The sequence below is a fragment of the Hipposideros armiger genome, unplaced genomic scaffold (genome assembly GCF_001890085.2).
Source record: "Hipposideros armiger isolate ML-2016 unplaced genomic scaffold, ASM189008v1 scaffold_501, whole genome shotgun sequence".
Taxonomy (NCBI): Eukaryota; Metazoa; Chordata; class Mammalia; order Chiroptera; family Hipposideridae; genus Hipposideros; species Hipposideros armiger.
Window position 1 is genome coordinate 501,019 of NW_017731851.1, and position 21,324 is coordinate 522,342.

Below are 21,324 nucleotides of genomic sequence, written 5' to 3' on the forward strand. Positions count from 1 at the left end.
ATTAAAGAATTGTTTTTCCTTAGTTGTATTAATATTATTCTTTTTAAAATTCAGATAGAAAATTTGAATGAAAAATTGCAAAATGCCAAAGAACAGCTTCGAGAAAAAGAGTTTTTAACACTGCAAAATGAACAGGAGATCAGTCAACTGAAAAAAGAAACTGAACGAACACAACAAAAAATGAAAGAAATGGAAAGTGTAAGCAAATTATTTTCCTCCTAAGGAACAAATAGTAGTATCTGAAGAGTGATATCAGTCTTTATGTTTAAACTAGTTGGTTTTTAATATACAGAAACTGTACCATAAGTATTTTTAAGGTAATTATTTAAGCCAGATACCTATCAGTTTCTTTGATCTTATTAAATGTTTTATTCTGATGTTCTAATGAGTTGCCAGATGAAGCTTGATGACTTCATGTCACCGGTTTGCAGTGGTGAACCCATTCCACCCACTTGCCTTTTAAAAACTGATATTGTTTCTAAGAGCTTTCATGGATGTAACTTGCTCTTATTTTTAAATACTGTACTGAACTTTAAAACTTTGTATATCACTCTTTATTGTATTTGACTATCTGATTATCTGCCTCCTCCAATAGAATATAAACCCCATAAGGGTGACCACTTTGTCTCCTTTTGTTCACTATTGTATCAAAACCTAGAATAGTACATACCACGTAGTAAGCATAAATATTAGTTTAATTATTATATACATAAATCAAGCAGGGTCTCTTGAGAAGAAGCTTGGGCCCCAGTGGGGGGGCATAAATGATTACTGGCCCAATCACTTTATGTTCCCTAACAAGGATGGGTAAAAATATTTACATGAGGTTTATATTATTATAAAACAGAGTTGGACCCTGGACCCCCATTCCAGAAATCAGGGTCCTAGTAATTTGGTTTCTTTTCTTCTCATTAGTCCTAAAATCAACTGTTATTACCTACCACCTAACCTACCTAACCAAGCTAATTTAGAGCTAATTTCTTTTCACTGATTTTTTTTTCCTCTAAGAAACAATACTTTACTAGATTTAACTGAGTATTGTCAAAGTATTTCAGAGAGAGTAGCAATCCCAGTGACAGATTTTACTTTCACAAAGAATAAGGTCATGAGCTTAATCCAGCTGTGTGGATTAATGGTTGGTTTTGATTATTCATGCCAATATATTCTCCATCTTTGATATGGATAATCAAATATTAAATTGTTTTTTCTCTTTATAATATGTTCTGTCTTGTTATATTCATGATAAAGGATTTACAGCTTGCATATTAAAGTCATGCAAAATATACCAGTGAGTCCCAGATTTATTATAGTACTTTTGTCATTTTCTTGTCATTAAAAAAGGAAAAAAACATTTTCTGAATATCAGTTTCACAGTGGATGATATTCATTGTTATGTTAAATTTTACAGAGATTTAGTTGGGAGGAGGAAAGTAACTTATTAAAAAAGAAATCAAAATAAGAAATAGGTTATCTGTATCATTTCATTTTGAAACTAACAAATATTTTGCGTATTTTAGGTTATGAAAGAGCAGGAACAGTATATTGCAACTCAGTATAAGGAAGCCATAGATTTGGAGCAAGAATTGAGGCTAACCCGAGAGCAGATGCAGAACTGTCATACAGAGTTGGTGGAGGCTCATCGTCAACAAGTCCAAGCACAGAGAGAAACAGAAAGGCTCTCAAGTGAACTGGAGGAAGTAAAGCAACTCTCTAAAGAGAAGGTAATTCATATTTTAAATATATTTACCTAATTGCAAAATCTTAAAAATTTTACCATTCACTTTTTTGAATGTTGAATACAGTCCTTACTAAGGTTAGCGTTGCACAACAATGTGAATGTATTTAATGCCACCAAAGTGTACACTTAAAAATGATTAAAGTGGTAAATTTTATGTTATTTAAAAAGAAGAAAAATGTGTTATATTTAGCATAGCTTTGTAATGTAACCAGGAAGTTCCTCAGAACTGAGTTTGGCCACCTAATTGGTTTTCAGTAAATTGAATTATGAAGCACTTTTAAACTTTCAAGTGAGTTTAAGCTATCAGTTGAAGAAAAAATAAAGCTAATAAATGTTTTTTGAGTATAAGTTTTTACATTTGTAGCCACTCTTATAAGTGAAAACTGATTGTTTAAATTTTTAACTGTTATGAAACCTGTAGTCCAGACAGAACACTTGAGCAATAATATAAATTTTATTTCCCCAGTAATTGGTAGAAGGTTAACAACTTGGCTTAAAAATATTTAGATTGGTGTATGTGGGTTAATTATTTAGACTTTGACAAAAGTATATTTATTGGTGTTCTAGAAAAGTTCTTGTGGTTTTTTGCTTTTTATTATGGTTACTGATTCAGTACAGGAATTAAGTTAAATATTTTTATGCTTAATTTTGGTTAACGTAACAATGTTTTTATTCACATTTCTGAATGCTTAGATCAATAAAGAATAGAGAATTTTTATTAGAGCTGGCCGAGTGGCTCAGTTGGTTAAGAGCTCACTCAAGAGTTTGAGTTCTGAGCAACAGGGTCCCCGGTTTGATTCACGGCCCGAGCTGAGCTGCTGCTGAGCTGCCAACAGATGGCAGGATGGCTCAGCTAAAAAAAAATAATAATAATAATAATAAAAAAAAATAAAGAGAATTTTTATTAAAATGTGTCAGGCATTTGGGAGTCCACCAGAAGGGACGTTATCTACTTTTATCTCATTTCTGTCCTATCAGTGGTATCTAAGTACAGTGTAATTGATTTTATCTGATAAGTTTAATCAAAAAAGTGAGTGAATGTGGGAATTATTTAAAATCACAGTTAAAAATATTCTATTTCAACCCAAAACTCTAAATATACATTCATATGTTAATCTTTTAATGTGGGACCAATCTTGGTTCTTTGTGTATGAATGGGGTCATTTGATTAGAATTCCACCTAGTATTTCTTGCATAAACCATACATACTCTTATTCCAGTTTTGGTTTCTTTAAAGTGGAAGAAGAATTAAAAGACATTTGTAAATCAATCAGAATATAGCATCTTTTATAGTTTTTATGGAGCTTCCCACAATGTTTTACAACTATCTTGACTGCTTCTAATTGGGGAGCAAATGTTTGTGTTTCACTTATTGAGTGGTTTCAAAGCAATATAACTTAGTTTTCACATAAAAACTTTTTTTTGCATGCAGTGTTCATAATGTTTAATAAAATGATGTAAGTACAGTAACAAGCACATGTAGCATAAATAGGTTTGGATAAGTGCTGACTCTTGATAAATACACAGCACATCTGGTAAACACAATTGCATGGGCAAACCTAAGAGTAGACTATTATCTATATGCCAAATTTCAGCATGCTGTGGTTATCAGTTTTACAAAAAGCATTGGTAGTGAACTTACATTATGATAACAAACAATATACCAATACTGTCTCATTAGTAGTCTTTTAAATGTCTAGATTTTAAAGTGTACCATTTAATAAGTTAATTTTGTATATGAGTGTTTATAATATTATAAAAGATTAAAGTATTTCCATAAATGCACTGGATTGTCCTACCGATAGTTAACAAATAAACAAATTATATACCCTTTACTTAATATGTCATTTTTAAGGAAGCTCATGGAAACCATTTAGCCGAAGAATTGGGGGCTTCTAAAGTACGTGAAGCTCATTTGGAAGCAAGAATGCAAGCAGAAATCAAGAAACTGTCAGCAGAACTGGAATCTCTCAAAGAAGCTTATCATCTGGCGGTAAAGAAAATTTTAATTTGTACCATTATCTCTGCTAAAGTGAGTTGACCTATCTGGACAAAAGTATAACCTTAGCTCTTAAATGTTCATTATAGAATAACACATTGCGGTCTTTATTTATGGTACCCTAAACAAATCACTTTTTCTTCATATCCAGTGAACATAATAAAGGTATATGTTCATACAATGGACATAATAAAGGTATCTATTTCGTAGAACTGTGTTGAGGATTAAATGAATTAGTATAATTACAGTTCTTACACCAGAGCATGGCTTATCATCATCATCATCATCATCATCATCATCATCAGTGATAAAATAGCACTTGCCATGGGCTGGCAGAGTATCTCAGTTGGTAAAGGGCTTGCTCAGGAGTGCAAGCTCTGAGCAACAGGGTCGCCGATTTGATTCCCCCATGGGCTAGTGAGCTGTGCCGGAGCTGAGCTGCCGCCAAGCTGCCAACAGGTGGCAGGATAGGTCAGCTGGTGACAGCACATGTTCCTAACAACAAGGTTGCCTGTTCAAGATCGTGGGCTATGCCCACCCGTAACTATGACTGAACTCAGCACCTTGAGCTGAGCTGCCGCCCGGATGGCTCAGTGGCTAGAGCATGTGCTCTTAACAACGAGGCTGCTGGTTCGACTCCCACATGGGATGGTGGCTACGCCCACCCGCAACTAATTGAACACAGCACCTTGAGCTGAGCAGTGTAACTGGACTCAGAGCTGAGCTTGCTGCCCCCTCCACAGCTAAGATTAAAGGACAACAACTTGGCTGTTCCCCTTCCCCAGTTCCCCAACACTGTTCCCCTCCCCCAGTTCCCCAATAAAATCTTTAAAAATATATATATATAAATATAACTTGCCAAAAACTAACTGGAGGTATTTAAAATCCAAAATAAGTAGTTTCATGTGATGTGAATCTATAATGCTTTACAATATCCAAGATTTGTTCTGGTATTTAGATAGGCAATACCAAAACCTGATACTTTGCTTTTTATTTATCACTATATCTGAACCTTTGTAGAAATGGGCAGTGTTACCAATTAGAATAAAATTTCTTGTCTTTTTAAAAACTACATCTGAAGATATCATCCAGGATTTATTTATAAGACCTAAATAAATTACTTATGAAGTTCTAATAAAGCATTTTTCTATGTGGCAAGGCTTACAGATACGTTTATATTAAACATCTTTCAAGGGAGTTTGGTAACATCTTTGTGAAGGATATGTCAGGCTTGTGGTCACTATGTCTTGCCTAAATGCATTTGGATTCAGATCTCTTTGAAAACGTGTCTGTGAAATGAAACGCACTTGCAAGCTAAAGCCAATCTCAGACCAAGCATTTACAAACTTTGGACTTTAGAGACAAGTGTGAATGCTGTTGGATTCAGCACAATTATTTAATTGATACTAGCTGCTCAACTTAGTGACCATCAATAATACTTAGTCCATCTCAAGTGTTTGCTAGCAACTACTCATTACACTTCTATTATATGATCTCTATTCTACTTTTATGTTTAATTATCCACTTTTATACCTCTAGTTTTGTAAGCAACCTGAAATTATTTATAAGCAGATAGTATATAAATGAATTATAAAAATTCACTCTAGTATTGTGTAATATTTGGTACTAATTTTTTATATGTATGACATAAAAATATGTAATATGGGCACATGTGCAGGGGCCACTGCAGATGGTGTTGAGGCCTGTTAAGGGTGAAGTTACCTGGTACAACATTGTTCTGGCCAGGCCTAGACCTGCATGTCTTTGTAAGCCTCGTGGTGGAATAGCTGTTAGACCCATTCAACAGAGTGAAAGTAGTAAATCTGAACACGATGTGAATGGAGGAGACCTCTCATTATGCAAATAGTACAGCACTCTGAACAGACACTAAAAACAGCTCTCATCTCAAAGAACCCAGCATTTGTATCACAGTATGAGAACTGAGATGCTGGGAGCAGCGTTTGATGAACAAAGCCTTCCCGACATACAGTAATCTCTTTGGGCCCATTTCCTTGGATCTGCAATCAGATTGGACCACCTCCCATTCAGAGGCTCCCCAAGACTTTGGAACAGTTTTTCAGTGATCCTTAAAGAAAGACACCCTCTCTAGAGAAACACATTTTTTATATACAATGCATTAAATCTCTTAGAAAAAAGACCAGAATTATCAGTAAAGAATATAATAAATGGCTCAATGGCTACTGGGAAGCGTTTTTGTATGGCTTGACAGTAAAACGCCTGGAACCAGTTTCTGTCTCTGCAACGAGTTGTTCCTTTAGAGTCGATGATATCACACAGAACCTACAAATTCATGCAGGACACATCCTGAAGTTCTTAAAAATGCAGAAATCTAAAGATGCCTTCTGTGATATAGAAATAGAATAACAATGATTGATCTTTAACCTGGAATTTTATCTTTGGATAGGCTTCTTTGTCAGATGGTGTGGAATATTCAGTTTTGCCAGGTATGGCAGTTTTTTTATAGCTCATGCTATGAAAGCAAAGTGAAAAAAATGCAGAAAACATCTTCAAGTGACTATTCAATTTTTGATAACTATTACATTCCTGAAGTGACTTGTACTTTGCTGCTTTGATCCTGTAAGTCTTTATAACCCATGAGATTGGACACATATTTGGACTTCAACACTGCTGTTGGCTTGCATGCCCAATGTAAGGCTCCAGCCACTTGGGAAAAGCTGACCAATGCCCAGGAAACCTTTGTCCTACCTGTTTTACCCAAGTTGCAGTGTACCATTGGCTTCAACATTATAAAAAGATACAAAGTGCTGGTGTGGTGGATTGATGATGAATCTGCTGGCACCTCTGGAATCTCCCCAAAACATAGTCATGAGGATAAGTGAACTTCCAAAACCTTTAAGGAAGCCTTTAAGCAATGGAAACAGTGGGTAATAAAATGCCATTGCTGTTCTCCAAAAATAAGGACTACCAAATAGGAGTAGTTAAAATAAATACTTACATGCTAAAAAAAAAAAAGTAATGTTTTTCTCTTTTCTGGTACTTGCCAAAGATTTATTTTTAAAGGTATGTATTGTTTGAATATAAATATGAGACAATATGTCATTAATATAGAGTTAGAAAAGGGATCAATAATTTTTAAAAGTATTTTTTTAAATACAGGTTTCAGAATTGTCAGAAAAGTCACTTAATAGTAATTGCAAAACATTTTTTTATGAAAATGAGGTTTTAGAAAGCTTTTAATTGTGGAAGATTTTAAACATATTCAAAAGTAGAGAGAATGGTATAAATCCTCCCATATTTATTATTAACAACCCTTGGTCAATTTGATTTCATCTATAAGTATTTTGACCATTTCTTTTATTTAAAGGAATACATTGAGAATGAAAAGAGATGCTGTTACTAACTAACCAGGGCACCAAGGCATGAAACCCAGACAGTGGTAGGCAAACTGGGAAGTATGGTCACTATATCTTTAACCTCATTTACTTCCTTTCCACCCCTGAACCCCCATTCCCATTATCACATATCATTTTGAAGCAAATCCCAGACATCACTGTTTCATCAGTAAACATTTCATAATTATCTCTAAAAGATAAAGGCTATTTTTAAAAATAAAAATCACACCTAAAAATTGACAGTAATTCCTTAATATCATCAACTATCCAGTCATTGTTCAGATTTCCCTAATTGTCACAAAAAGGTCTTCATAGTTGATTTGTTCATATAAGGATCCCAAAACAAGGCTGGCTGAGTGGCACGATGGTTAAGAACTCTCTTGGGATGCCAGAGGGCCCTGGTTTGGATCCCACATATGCGGGCCAGTGACACTGCCCTCTACAGCTAAGATGCTGAACAACAGCTCAACCTACAGCTGGGCTGCTGTGAGGCGACGGCATAGGCTGCAGTCCCTGTGGCAGTGGGTTGCCATGGACTACCGTATGTAGCCAGCAGCCAGCGTGAGCGGCCAGCAGCCGCAGTGAGCGGCCGTCCAGAAGCCGGCGACTGATCTGCCTCGCCAGGGAAGAGCGCAATGACGGTGCCAACTTGGGCCCGTGAAGCAACGTCCTCCACAACTAGATTGAAGAACAAAACAACATCAACTTGTCTGTTCCCCTTCCCCCAATTCCCCAGCACTGCTCCCATCCCCCCAATTCCCCAATAAAAATCTTAAAAAAAAAAAAAAGGATCCCAAAACAGTCAATTTTATTTGGTTAACTACTGTATGCCCCCATGTATAAGACGCACCCTTTTTCAAAAATTTGGGGTCTAAAAACTAGGTGCATCTTATACAGTGGTTATAAATTTCAAATTCCATAGATGGAACTGAGGATGAGGGCAATATATGAAGACAGTGATTCATCATCAGACACAGATGAGGACAAGCTAATGGTTAGGAGTTTTGACAGTGATGAGAAGTATGAATTTTATGATGAATAAAACTTGAGTTCAATAAGTTTATGTAATATATTTTTTTTCAAAGTTTGGGCCCCAAAATTAAGGTGCGTCTTATACATGGGAGCGGCTTATACATGGGGAAATATGGTATTCTTAAGTAAATTTTAGACTATACGTTCCTCCTCCCCCATTTTTTCTCTAGTATGTTATTTGTTGTGACAAATATGTTATATGTCAGATATTTGTGACTAAAAACATAATTTACTTTCATTTAAGTGGAAGTGGAATGTTGTTGAAACCAACTCCACCCTGTTTTCTTTTTTTCCTTTTTAATTTTGGGGCTATATAGATGATTTCACATCAAGAGAACCATGAAAAGTGGAAAATTTCTGCTGATTCTCAAAAGACTTCTGTTCAGCAACTAAATGAACAGTTAGAGAAGGCAAAACTAGAATTAGAAGAAGCCCAGGACACTGTAAGCAGTTTGCACCAACAAGTCCAAGACAGAAATGAAGTAATTGAAGCTACAAATGAAGCATTACTTATTAAAGTAAGTAAACATATAAAAGTATGTAAAGCATATGTTGACATCAGAATGTCCAAACCTGTAAAAAAAAGTTTTTTGAGTTTATTTGAGCCAAACAGAGGACATGCCTGGAAGCAAAATCTCAACAGACTGAGAAAAATGTTTCCCAGAATGATAGTTTGCAGTTTCTTTTATACATTTGGATTTAATGAGGGAATGTAAGAAACATTATATGAAATGTGGAGAACACAAGGCAAGGAAATCTCTGTGATTGGATTACAGTATAGTTAATAAGATTATGTGCTCTCTTGAGAGTGGTTATGCCTCTGAAAAAGAGAGTTCTGAAAAAGAGGATTACTCTGACATTTCAAAGGTGTGTTAACCTAGGTGCACAAGAACAGTGGACAGGGCTTGCTTAAGGCAAAGATAACCTTTTACTTGGGAAGTTATAGGCCTGAGGCAACTGTCACCGTGACCTGCCCAGTTAGGAATTTATGATCAGATCATCCTGAGGCTACTTTCCATTAGATTTTTTCATCCACACATATCTATGAAAAAGTAAATTTATGATTTATGTTCCCATTCTTATAGTTTGTAGAGGATTATATGACCAAGTATTGACCTATTTGAATGAAAAGCATTTTATTTAGAACACATTGAATTGGGAATTATTAATATGATGTATATCATATTACCACAGGAGAAATAATTTATAAATGTTTGAACAACACTTTTTTTTTTTTTTAAAGATTTTATTTTTTTATTGGGGAATTGGGGGGATGGGAACAGCGCTGGGAATTGGGGGAAGGGGGGAAAACACAAAGTTGCTGTCCTTTTGTTCTTCAGTCTAGTTGTGGAGGACGTTGCTTCACTTGCCCAAGTTGGCACCATCATTGCGCTCTTCCCGGGCGAGGCAGATCAGTCGCCGGCTTCTGGACGGCCGCTCACTGCAGCTGCTGGCCGCTCACACTGGCTGCTGCCTACACGCGGTAGCCCATGGCAACCCACTGCAGCAAGGGCTGCAGCCTATGCCGTCGCCGGCGACCCACCACAGCCCAACTCCAGGTCGAGCTGTTGTTCAGCATCTTAGCTGTAGGAGGGCAGTGTCACTGGCCCTTATGTGGGATCTGAACCAGGGCCCCCTGGCATCCCAAGCCAGCTCTTATCTAATGCGCCACTCGGCCGGCCCGTGCAACTGCCGTTTATATATTGATTTTGTATTCCTGCAACAAAGGATTTCTGAATTAATTTATTAATTCTAATAGTTTTGGGGTGGATTCTTTAGGGTTTTCTATGTAGACTATCCTGTCATTTGCAAATAGAGACAATTTTACTTCTTCCTTTCCAATTTGGTTGCTTTTATTTCTTAAAGAGTTTTTTCTAGGACTTATAGTACTGTGTGAAATAAAAGTGGTGAACATGGATATATTTATCTCGTTCCTGATCTTAGAGGAAAAGCTTTCAGCTTTTCACTGTTGAGTATAAAGTTAAATGCCAGCTTATACTATATGGCCTTTTTTATGTTGAGGTACGTTCCCTGTATACCCACTTGTTAAGAGTTTTTATCATTAATGGATATGTTTGTTTGGGGGTTTTTTTGTTATTTTATTTTGTTTTAGCTGAGCCATCCTGCCACCTGTTGGCAGCTCAGCTCGGGCCAGGAATTGAACAGGTGACCCTGTTGCTCAGAGCTCGAGCTCTTGAGCAAGCTCTTAACCAACTGAGCCACTCGGCCAGCCCCCTGGATGTTGAATTTTGTCAAATGCTTTTTCTGTATCTATTGAGATGATCATATGATTTTTATTCTTCATTTTGTTAATTTGGTGTATCACTGATCGTTTTGCAAATGTTCGGTCAATCTTGCATCCCTGGAATTAATCCCACTTGATCATGGTGTGGGATTCTCTTAATGTATTTTTGAAATAGGATTGCTAATAATTTTTAAAGATTTTTACTCGTGTGTTCTTCAGGGATATTGACCTATAATTTTCTTTTCTTGTCTCAACTCTAAAGAATCTACAAAAAAAAAATGTTAGAACTAATAAATTAATTAAATGTCCTTGTCTGATTTAGTATCAGTATAATGCTGGCCTCATAAAATGAGTTTGAAAATATTCCCTCCTCTTCTGCTTTTTGGAAGAGTATGAGAAGGACTGATATTAATTCTTTTTAAAATGTTTGGTAGAATTCACCAGTGAAGCCATCTGGTCTTTGATTGTCTCTGATTTTACTTGAGTCCTCCCTTTTTTTTTTCCTCAGTAAATCTAACTAAAGGTTTGTCTATTTTATTTTTTTAAAAACCCAGATCTTAATTTTATCAACCTGTTCTGTTGTCTGTATTTAATTCATTTCCACTCTGATCTTTGTTATTTCCTTCCTTCTACTAATTTTAGGCTGAGTTTGTTCTTTTTCTAGTTCCTTAATGTGTAAAGTTAGATTATTCATTTGAGATATTTCTTGTTTTTTAATGTAGGCATTTATAAACTTTCAGACCTACTTTTTCTATATCCCGTTCATTTATCTCAAGATAATTTTTTATTTTCTTTCGAATTCTTCTTTGACCCATTGGTTATTCTGTAGCATGTTGTTTAATCTTCACATAATTGTAATTTTCCAGTTTTCTTCTTGTAATTGATTTCTAGTTTTATAACAATGTAGTTGGAAGATGGTTGATATGATTTTAGTCTTCTTAAGTATATTAAGATTTTTTTTGTGGCTTAACATATAATCTATCCTGGAGAATGTTCCGTGTGCACTTGATAAGAATGAATATACTCCTGTGTTGGATGGAATGGTCTGTAAATGTCTGTTAAGTCCATTTGATCTGAAGTCTAGTTCAATTTCAGTGTTTCCTTATGGATTTTCTGTCTGCATGATCTGTCCATCAATGAAAGTGGGGTGTTGAAGTCCCCTGCCATTATTATATTGCTGCCTATTTCTCCTTTCAGGTTTGTTAATATTTGATTTATATGTTTAGGTGCTCCTATGTCTTTTAGGTACATAAATATTTACAAATGCTTTATCCTCTTGTTGAGTTGACCCTTTGATCATTATGTAAGGATCTTATTTGTGCCTTGTTTTTTTCTGATATAAGTATAGCAACCCCAGTTTCTTTTGGTTTCCATTTACATTAAATGTATTTTTATATCTTTTCACTTTCAGCTTGTGTGTGTCCTTAAGATTGAAGTCAGTATATAATTGGATCTTATTTTTGACTGTTCTTTTTAATACTTTTTAAACTTTCAATCCAGAATTATAAGTGATTTACCCACTACCATTACAGCATTAGAGCATTCTGAATTTAACTGTATATTTAACTTTACCAGTGAGATTTAAACTTTCATGTTTTCCTGTTACCAGTTAATGTCCTTTCATTTCAGCTTGAAGTCCCTTTAACATTTCTTGTAAGGCCAGTCTAGTGGAGATGAATTCCTTCAGTTTTTGTTTGTCTGGAAAACTCTCTCCTTTACTTCTGAAGGGCAGCTTTGCCGAGAAGAGTGTTCTTGCTTGGTAGGTTTTTTCTTTCTGCACTTTGAATATAACGTGCCATTCTTTTCTGGCGTATAACGTTTCTCTGATTATCTAAGGGGGGGTTCTCTTATACGTAACAAGTTGTTTTTCTCTTGCTGCTTTTAGGTTCTCTCTATAATTAACTTTTGATAAGTGTGTCTTAGTGTGTCTTAGTGTGGTCTCTTTGGATTCATCATATTTGGAACTTTCTGGGCTTCCTGGATCTGGATGTCTGTTTCTTTTCTCAAATTAGGGAGGTGTTCAGCCATTATGTCTGTGAATAAGCTTTGTGCTTCTCTTTCTCTCTCTTCTCCTTCTAAGACTCCTACAGTGTGTTCATCTGCTTGATGGTGTCCCATTAGTCCCTTAAGCTATTGTCATTCTTTTATTCTTTTATTTTTGCTCCTCTGATTAAATGAATTCTACTGCCTTCTCTTCAAGTTCACTGATCCTTTCTTCCAATTGATTTAGTCTGCTGTTGAACTCCTCTATTGAATTTTTCAGTGCACTTATTGTATTCTTCACTCTTGTGATTTCTGCTTGTTATTTTCTTAAATTATCTTTCTTTTTGTTGAAATTATCATTACATTATTCTCCTGACCTTGGTGAGCATTTTTATGATGGTTATTTGTCTCTTTGTCAAATAATCATCTCTGTTTACATGTTTCTCTTTTACGTATTTCATTAGGGTCTGTTTCTGGAGTTTTAACTTGTTCTTTTGTTTGGAACACATTCCTCTATTTCTTCTTTTTTATTGACTCTCTTTGTTGGCTTCTGTGCATTAGATAAAACAGCCACCTTTCCCAGTCTTGATGGAGGGGTCTCACGTAGGAGATGTGCCTTATCAATCAGCCTAGCCTGAGCTCCTTATTTTCTTTCAAACCTTTGTGATTGTCCAAAGAGCCTTCTTTGTTGTTAGTGGCTCCTAGTGGTTGAAGGTGTGCTGAGACCTGTCAGTATCCCAAAGGGGAAGTTCTCAGTCAGCACCTAGATGCAGGCTGGATGAAAGCTGAACTCTCAATGCAACAGCTGGGAAAGTATGTAGTTAAGACTCTTCGAGGGAGAAACTGGCTAAAGGGCTTTTTTGCCTGCTCCCTCAGCACTGAGCCTGGGTACATAGCTGCAAGGGATTGCTCCTTGCCCTTTAAGAACTGCTTCTTTGTTTGCTACAGTTTTGTTGGAGTCACGAATGCATGAGTTGGCTCTCAGAGGCCCCATCCAGGGGCCTATCCCTGGGGCAGCAGTTTCAAAAGCTTGGGCACCAGACTTGTGTACAAGCTCCTTCCAAGGAGATAATGGCAATTCGGACCAGACTTGAGGGAGAAGGCAGTGAAGATATGCCTGTCAGCTTCCCTGGTCTCTGGGGGAGGATCACAGCCTGCCCCTAGATACATGCTGTATTAGAAGGCTGAAACTCAAGCAACAGCTTTTAAAGTACTGTAATAGACCTTTTTCAGGGAATGACTGGTTGACGGTCTTTTTTTGCCTGCTTCTTCTTTGCTAAGTCCTATGAGTTTAGGTATCATGTGTCATAACAAACCTGTTAAGAACTGTTTGTTTGCTGTATTCTTGTGTATCTCATGAATGCTTTGTTGGCTTTCAGAGCTAACTGTTTTGGGGGCCCATCCCTCAGGTGGGAGTCTTAAAAATTGGAGCGCTAGATATGGGGTCCAATCTCTTTACTCCTCAGGGAGAAGTTGGGAGTCAGGTGTTCCCTCCCATTGTATGGCTTTGTGCTGGGCATGGGATTTATAGCTCCTTGCATAGCTACCTATAGAGTTGCTGTGTCGTGGGAGGAGCACCCTGTTGCCATCTTAGACCTGAACTTACACAAATACAAACTTAATCGTAGTGTTTACTTTATTGTTTTTATTTTAAAGATTTTATTGGGGAATTGAGGGAGGGGAACAGCTCTGGGGAATTGGGGGAAGGGGAAAAGACAAGTTGCTGTCCTTTAGTTCTTCAGTCTAGTTGTGGAGGACATTGCTTCACTGGCACATGTTGGCATTATCATTGCGCTCTTCCCGAGTGAGGCAGATGGGTCGCCAGCCACAGGATGGCCGCTCACAGCAGCTCTTGGCAGCACACACTGGCTGCCGGCCACACACGGTAGCTTATGGCAGCCCATTGCAGCAGGGGCTGCAACCTGCGCCGTCGCCAGCGACTCACAGCAGCCCAACTCCAGGTCGAGCTGTTGTTCACCATCTTAGCTGTAGAGGGCAGTGTCACTGGCCCTCATGTGGGATCCGAACCGGGGCCCTGCTGCTCAGAGCTGGTGTCGCAAGCCAGCTCTTAACCAACGTGCCACTTGGCCGGCCCCTCATAGTGTTTACTTTAGAGGATTTCATACTTGGTGTATTTAAAAAGTGGCATTTTTCATAGCTCGGCCTGGAGCTGGGCTGCCGTGAGTCGCTGGCGATGGCATAGGCTGCAGTGGGGCTGGCCGGCAGTGGGCATGAGCTGCTGCAAGCCACCGTGAGAGGCCGTCCAATGGCCTACAAGCGACTACCTCACCCGGGAAGAGCACAATGATAATACCAACATGGGCCAGTGAAGCGACATCCTCCACAACTAGACTGAAGAACAAAAAGGACATCATTTTGCCTGTCCCCCTTCCCAATTCCCCAACCCTGTTCCTCTCCCCCAATTCCCCAATAAAATCTTTTAAAAAAAGAAAAAGAAAAAGTGGTTTTCAAAATCAGTAAAGTTCCTTTAAAAATCATAAATCAGAAAATGCAAAATTTTATTTTTTAATTTTTACTGGATTTGAGTATGTATTTCATTTTTCAAATAGCCCATTACTACTTATTCCCCCATACTGTCATGGCAGTTTACTCTGGAATTTGGACTTAATATCAGTATTGATGCATAGAGATAAAAATTTTAATATTATTTCCAAACTGCTAATATGTATGATTAACCATTGTTAGCCAAGACCTTAAAAAAAAGAACAATCTCACTGATAGTTATAAAGCAATTAATGATTTCATAGTAAAATGGAAGTTATTGAGAAGCCAAAAAACTCTATCAAATAATATTTTAGAAATATTTCTAGTTTACTAAGCTGAGCACTTAAATTTCTTTGTTTTTTTTTTTTAGCTGAGCCATCCTGCCATCTATTGGCAGCTCAGCGGCAGCTCAGCTTGGGCTAGGAATCAAATTGGCGACCCTGTTGCTCAGAGCTCGCACTCTTGAGTGAGCTCTTAACTAACTGAGCCACTTGGCTGGCCCTTAAATTTCTTATATATACTTGATATTCACAGTACTAGAGGAGAGCTGAACAGACAATCTAAAATTATGGTTCGGTTGAATACTATTTCTGCTCTTATTGAAACATTAATATACCTAGTGTTCTGAGGATTTACAACATTTATACAAAACTATAAAACTTTATTGTGAAAAATTGACTCTAAAATTTAAGAGATTCTGCTTTGTGTATCCCGTGTCACAGTGGTTATCTCTGCTCATTTGTTAGATATTACCAATGAGATAAATATAATTGGATTGCACTTATCTATTATTTAGAAGTTGTGTTTTTTTTTTAGATTTTTTAAATTTTTTTTATTGGGGAATTGGGGGGATGGGAACAGTGCTGGGGAATTGGGGGAAGGGGAACAGGCAAGTTGCTGTCCTTTTTTGTTCTTCAATCTAGTTGTGGAGGACGTTGCTTCACTGGCCCAAGTTGGCACCATCATTGCGCTCTTCCCGGGTGAGGTAGATCAGTCACCGCTGCTGGATACATACGGTAGCCTATGGCAACCCACTGCCACAGGGGCTGCAGCCTACGCCGTCGCCGGCGACTCACGGCAGCCCAGCTCCAGGTTGAGCTGTTGTTCAGCATCTTAGCTGTGGAGGGCAGTGTCACTGGCCCTCATATGTGGGATCCGAACCGGGGCCCTCTGGCGTCCCAAGCCAGTTCTTACCCATCATGCTACTCAGCCGGCCCTTATTTAGAAGTTTTTAACTTCAACTGCTTTGGAAATTACCAAAATATTGGGTAAATAGCAGCAATTGTAAAATGAAATATACATATAGAGATATTAGAACTTGTACCATGATTAACCAATATACCAGTCAGAAAATAGAATTTGTTTGTTTTCTGACACTAGCTCTCAAAGTCAGTCAACTGGCTGTAAAGTCTAGACTGAAGAGGAGTTTAATAGGATAAGAGAGAAAGAAGAAAAACTAATAGAGCAGACACTGGCATAACTGTAGTAATTAGAAGTAGCTATAAATAATGGAAAGCAATTCCATTAACAGCAGCATTAAATGACAGAGAACAGAAACAGAAATGAGGGAGAACAGTCTTTGAGGCCATTGATCTTTCCAGCTCGCTTCCTTTAGTACTTTAACCAGTGCCTAGTATTTGAGGGCAGCTGGAGCCAAGGCAAAGCTAAGACCACTTTCAGAGAGCCCTATATTATGGCACACTACAACGATTACGAAAGTGACCTTTAGAAAAAGTTGAATTATATTCAGTGTATTTAGTATACTACATTTTATTATGAAAGTTAGGTGTTAAATGTAAATTAAATGGAATCCTACTTATCTGAGATACTACATTTGTCAACTATGGCTAGATAACATACAAGAGGTTTTTTTAAAAAAAAACAGTTCCCCATACAACTCTATATGTATCAATTCTATAGCTACTTTATAATTAATAATCATAAGAATGTGAATACAAGATTTACTACAAAAAATTGGCACTCTAGCCATTTACAAAGTTTATCTAGATAAACTAGTATAAAGACATCAAAGAACTGAAATATGTATGTTAAACTTTCATTTTCATTTCACTGGTTATGACAGTATAAGCACAGTATTTTTGAAAAAAAATAGAAACTATCAGATTAAAAGTGGCTGACTTAGAAATTTGTATCTCATGGATACCCATAAGAAAAAGAGAATATATTTGAACAGGAAACTGCTACACATATTATTTGGTTTTTAATAATAAAATGCCTTCTCTTCACTTTTTTAGGCTTTATGGTTTTCTAGTATATGTAGTCTCATTCTTAGGATCCCAAAATAGGGTCAGAGACACAAATGAAGGACATGGAAAAATCATAGAAATGAAAAGTTTATTTAATAAGGATTGATTTATTAAATATTATTAATCACTTTCTTAAATGTTTTTCTTTGAAAAATTTATAGCATAATAAAGCTTTCTTGTAATGATGACATACAAAGCAGAATTGCTAATACGCATTTATTTATTCCTATTAGAAATTCTGAAGGGAGTTTTTGTGTGTGTGTGTGTGTCTATATATGTTAAATGAACAAAAGATAGTATATCTCTATACTTGTGCAGAGAAATTTTTAGATATAAGATTTCAGTCTTAACTAGAAATTGCTATTGTCATTAACACTAAAAAGAAAAAAATTCCATAAGGAAAATCTAGTTTTCATGGAATTCCTTAGTGTAGTTCAAACATATTTCAAGTGAAATATGTAATTGTCCAAAATGAAGGGTTTCAACAGAGCTTGAAAAACTCTGATGAGTTGTTATAAAAGGAATTTCTGTACTGAGATGCAGGTTGTCTTAGATGACTTCTGAGAGCCTGTGATTTTCTAAATTTAACAAAAGTGTATTGAGTGCTATGTACCAATTCGTCTACAGGAATCAGAATTAACAAGATTACAAGCCAAAATTTCTGGACATGAAAGGGCAGAAGACATCAAGTTTCTACCAGCCTCATTTACATCTTCAACAGAAATTATGCCTGACATTCAAGATCCAAAATTTGCTAAACATTCTCACACAGCTTTTTTCAAGTGTGGAAGACTGCGTCGCTCTGTTAGTGCCAGTGACCTTAGTTTCAAAACTCATAGTGATGAAGATCTTTCTGAAGACTTACTAAAGGACTTAAAAAAAATGCGATTAGAACAACCTTCAACATTGGAAGAAAGCCAGAAGGATCTGACTTATACCCCGTCAGACTCATTTAAACCTCTCACATATGACCTAGAAGATGACAGTTCTGAAAATAATGACTTCAGTACTCTTAGTGGAATGCTAAGATACATAAACAAAGAAGTGAGACTATTAAAAAAGTCTTCTGTGCAAACAGGTGCTGGTTTAACTCAGGTATGTATGTATTTCATAGATTAGAAGTTATAGTAATTTGTCCCATTGAATGTCATTTTACTTATAGAAAAAATCATATATTTAATTGAAGCATGCCAGTAGATAATGTACACAAATTGAAAGTAGAAAAAAATTCATTGTGAGTTTGGAATGCTTTTACCCCAGACAAGTTGATGAAAATTTGGCTTTGAGAAGTAGCTTTTGTTAAAATAGCCTATATGTTTGATTAAATATAATATCTATATCTGATTAAATAATTCTACCTCATGTCAGGAAAGTATTTTTAATTCTAGAATATTGGAAAATGTTTTTGGAGCTTCAAAATTAGCTGTGTTCCCAAACTTGCTGGAAACCATTCTAGTAAAAATTAAGGTGACCTTTGTTTTGGTCATAGATTTCCACAGTGGCTCAGAATATCTCATTCACATGACTTATTTACTCCCATTATTCTCTGAGCATATCATACTGAAGAGGCAACTTCATTCCTACTACACTTGCCTGTAGACACCTTGTTTATAAGCATTTAATTTATAATTTACATATGGAAATAAAGAATCTCTCCCATGTCAGCTTTTTTCAAGTGCCCATTTGCCTTGTTTTCAAACACATCATATAGGTTTGGTGGCCTAAACAATTTAACAGATGTTTTTAGAATGGATCCAAGGCAAAGACTGTTAGAGCTTCTTTTCATTTCTTTGGACTCTTTCTTACATTAAAAAGAGCTTAATTTACTATTTATAAGTAGAGAACTATAAATGTAATAATACTATTGGTAAAACAAAATTTGCACATTACGAAATTTCAAGTATATAGTTAACAAGGCAGATAGCTTAATAAACAAGGCAATCTTCTATAAAGCCTGATAAAATTAGTTTCCATCTAGCCTTTAAAAGCACAGTTGTATTTCCTGTGTATTATTTATTCAGCTGTTCAATTCATTCATTCATTTATTGAACAGCTGTCATATACCAGGATTATAGAAATAAACAAAAATGACCTAGACCCTGTCCAAACAGAGGAAACTATCAATAAACAAGTAAATAGACATATATTCCAATGCCAAGTGAAAATAAGTGTGAAGAAAAGCTGGTAAGAAGATACAGTGTGACATGGATGCTATTTTAGATAGGATGGTCACGAGAAGGTGACATTTGATCATAAACTAGCTCTATATCTGGAGGAAGAGCATTAGAGGAAAGGGAATATCAGGTACTCAAGTCTTGAGGTGGTAGCATACCTGGCACGTTCACAAAACAGCTAGGAGGTATGTGGCTGGTTTGGTGGAACCAAGAGGGAGAGTAGTAGGTGGTGAGATAAGCGATAATGCTGGGAGGTGGCGGTGGAGGGGTGCCCTAGTGGTCTTATAGTTCCTGTAAGAATTTAGGATTTTATCTGAAGTGTGATGGGAATCCATTGGAGGGTTCTGCTTCAGGAAGTGACATGATCTGATTTAAAGGATCACTCTAGCTGCTTTTTGAAGAATGGATGATAAAGGGACAAGAGCAGAAATCATCTAGGAGGCTACTCATGATAATCCAGGCAAGAGGTAATTTTGAATAGGCAGGAGGGTAGAAGTGTTGAGAATGGTTCAGTTTCTGGATAGATTTTGAAGGTAGAGCCAACAGGATTTGATGTAGGTTTTGTGTGGAATAGAAGTCAAGGAAGACTCCAAAGATTTTTGCCAGAATAACTGAGCATTTACTGAGATTGGGGAATACTAGATGAGCAGATTTGGAGGCATGGAGAAAATAAAGTGTTTGATTTTAGATATATTAAAATTGAGATTTCTTTTAGATGTTCAAGTGGAGATGACAAAGGGGTGAATAGGTTTATGAGGCTGAAGTTATAAATTTAGATATTTTCAGCATGATAGATGGTAGTTAAAGTCATAATGTTGGATTAAGGGAATTAGTAGAAGTAGAAAAAAGAAGTCCAAAACCCAAGCCTAATTTAGTAAAGCTAAATTGCCTTTAGCAGTCAAGAAGCTGAGGATCCAGTAAAGCTAACTGAGAAGTAAAATGACCAGGAGAAAAATTAGGAGAGTATGATATCCCATAAACCAAGTGAAAAATGTGCTTCGAGAAGGAGGGTGAGATCAGTGGTGTCAGATGTTGCTAAATAAAGTGAGGACTGATAATTGATATCATATTTGGTAATATGGAAGCTGTTGATGCCTTTTTAAGAATGGCTTCAGAGTAATCGTTGAAATAAAAACCTAATTAGAGCGTGATCAGCAGAGAATGGGAGAAGAATTGGAAATACCAAGAATGACAACTTGATATAGAGTAGAGCAGAGAAAACAAGGGGGATGTGATGTCAAGGGAGTTTTTTGTTTTGTATTTTAGGATAAGAGATAAAACAGCATTTTATATATTAGTGGGAATGATCCATTAGAGAGTGGAAGGAGTAAAATCCTTAAGATAGGCATTTATTTATTTATTTATTTATTTATTTATTTATTTATTTATTTATTTATTTATTTATAAAAGATTTTATTGGGGTGTAGGGGGAGGGGAACAGACAAGTTGCTGCCCTTTTGTTCTTCAGTCTAGTTGTGGAAGACGTCGCTTCACTGGCCCATGTTGGTATTATCAGTGTGCTCTTCCCGGGTGAAGCAGTTGCTCGCCAGCCATTGGACAGCCACTCACGGCAGCTCACAAAAGCTCACGCCTGCTGCCCACCAGCCCCACTGCAGCCTACGCCGTCACCAGTGACACAGAGCCGCCCAGCTCCACCTGGAGCTGTTCTCCATCTTAGCTGTAGAGGGCGCAGCATCACTGGCCCTCATGTGGGATCCGAACCGGGGCCCTGCTGCTCAGAGCTGGCGTCCCAAGCCAACTCCTAACCAATGTGCCACTTGGCCGGCCCCAAGATGGGCTTTTTAGAAGGCGATAGGATCCAGTAGAGAAGCAGAATTGGCCTTGAATAAAAGAAGGGACAGTTCATCCACTGTAGTGGGAAAGAAGGCAGAATATATGGGTACAGAAACACATGGGGTGGAAGATTTTGTGGGAGGGGAGGAATTTTTTTATTGATTGACTTTATTTTTTAGTGAAATAAGAAGAAAGATGAGATCAGCTAAGGCA

At 36.9% G+C, this 21,324-nt stretch overlaps 1 protein-coding gene and 1 pseudogene across 1 annotated transcript in view; both read left to right on the forward strand.

Annotated features, from left to right (window-relative positions):
• CCDC18 (coiled-coil domain containing 18) overlaps window positions 1-21,324 on the forward strand; it is a 107,320-nt gene that overhangs the window by 71,896 nt on the left and 14,100 nt on the right. The window contains exons 22-26 of the mRNA XM_019667547.1: window positions 55-198; window positions 1,518-1,721; window positions 3,594-3,731; window positions 8,461-8,661; window positions 17,771-18,238. Coding sequence (XP_019523092.1) covers window positions 55-198; window positions 1,518-1,721; window positions 3,594-3,731; window positions 8,461-8,661; window positions 17,771-18,238 — 1,155 coding nt within the window. The remainder of the gene's footprint in view (window positions 1-54; window positions 199-1,517; window positions 1,722-3,593; window positions 3,732-8,460; window positions 8,662-17,770; window positions 18,239-21,324) is intronic.
• LOC109396030 (archaemetzincin-2-like) lies at window positions 5,595-6,691 on the forward strand (annotated as a pseudogene).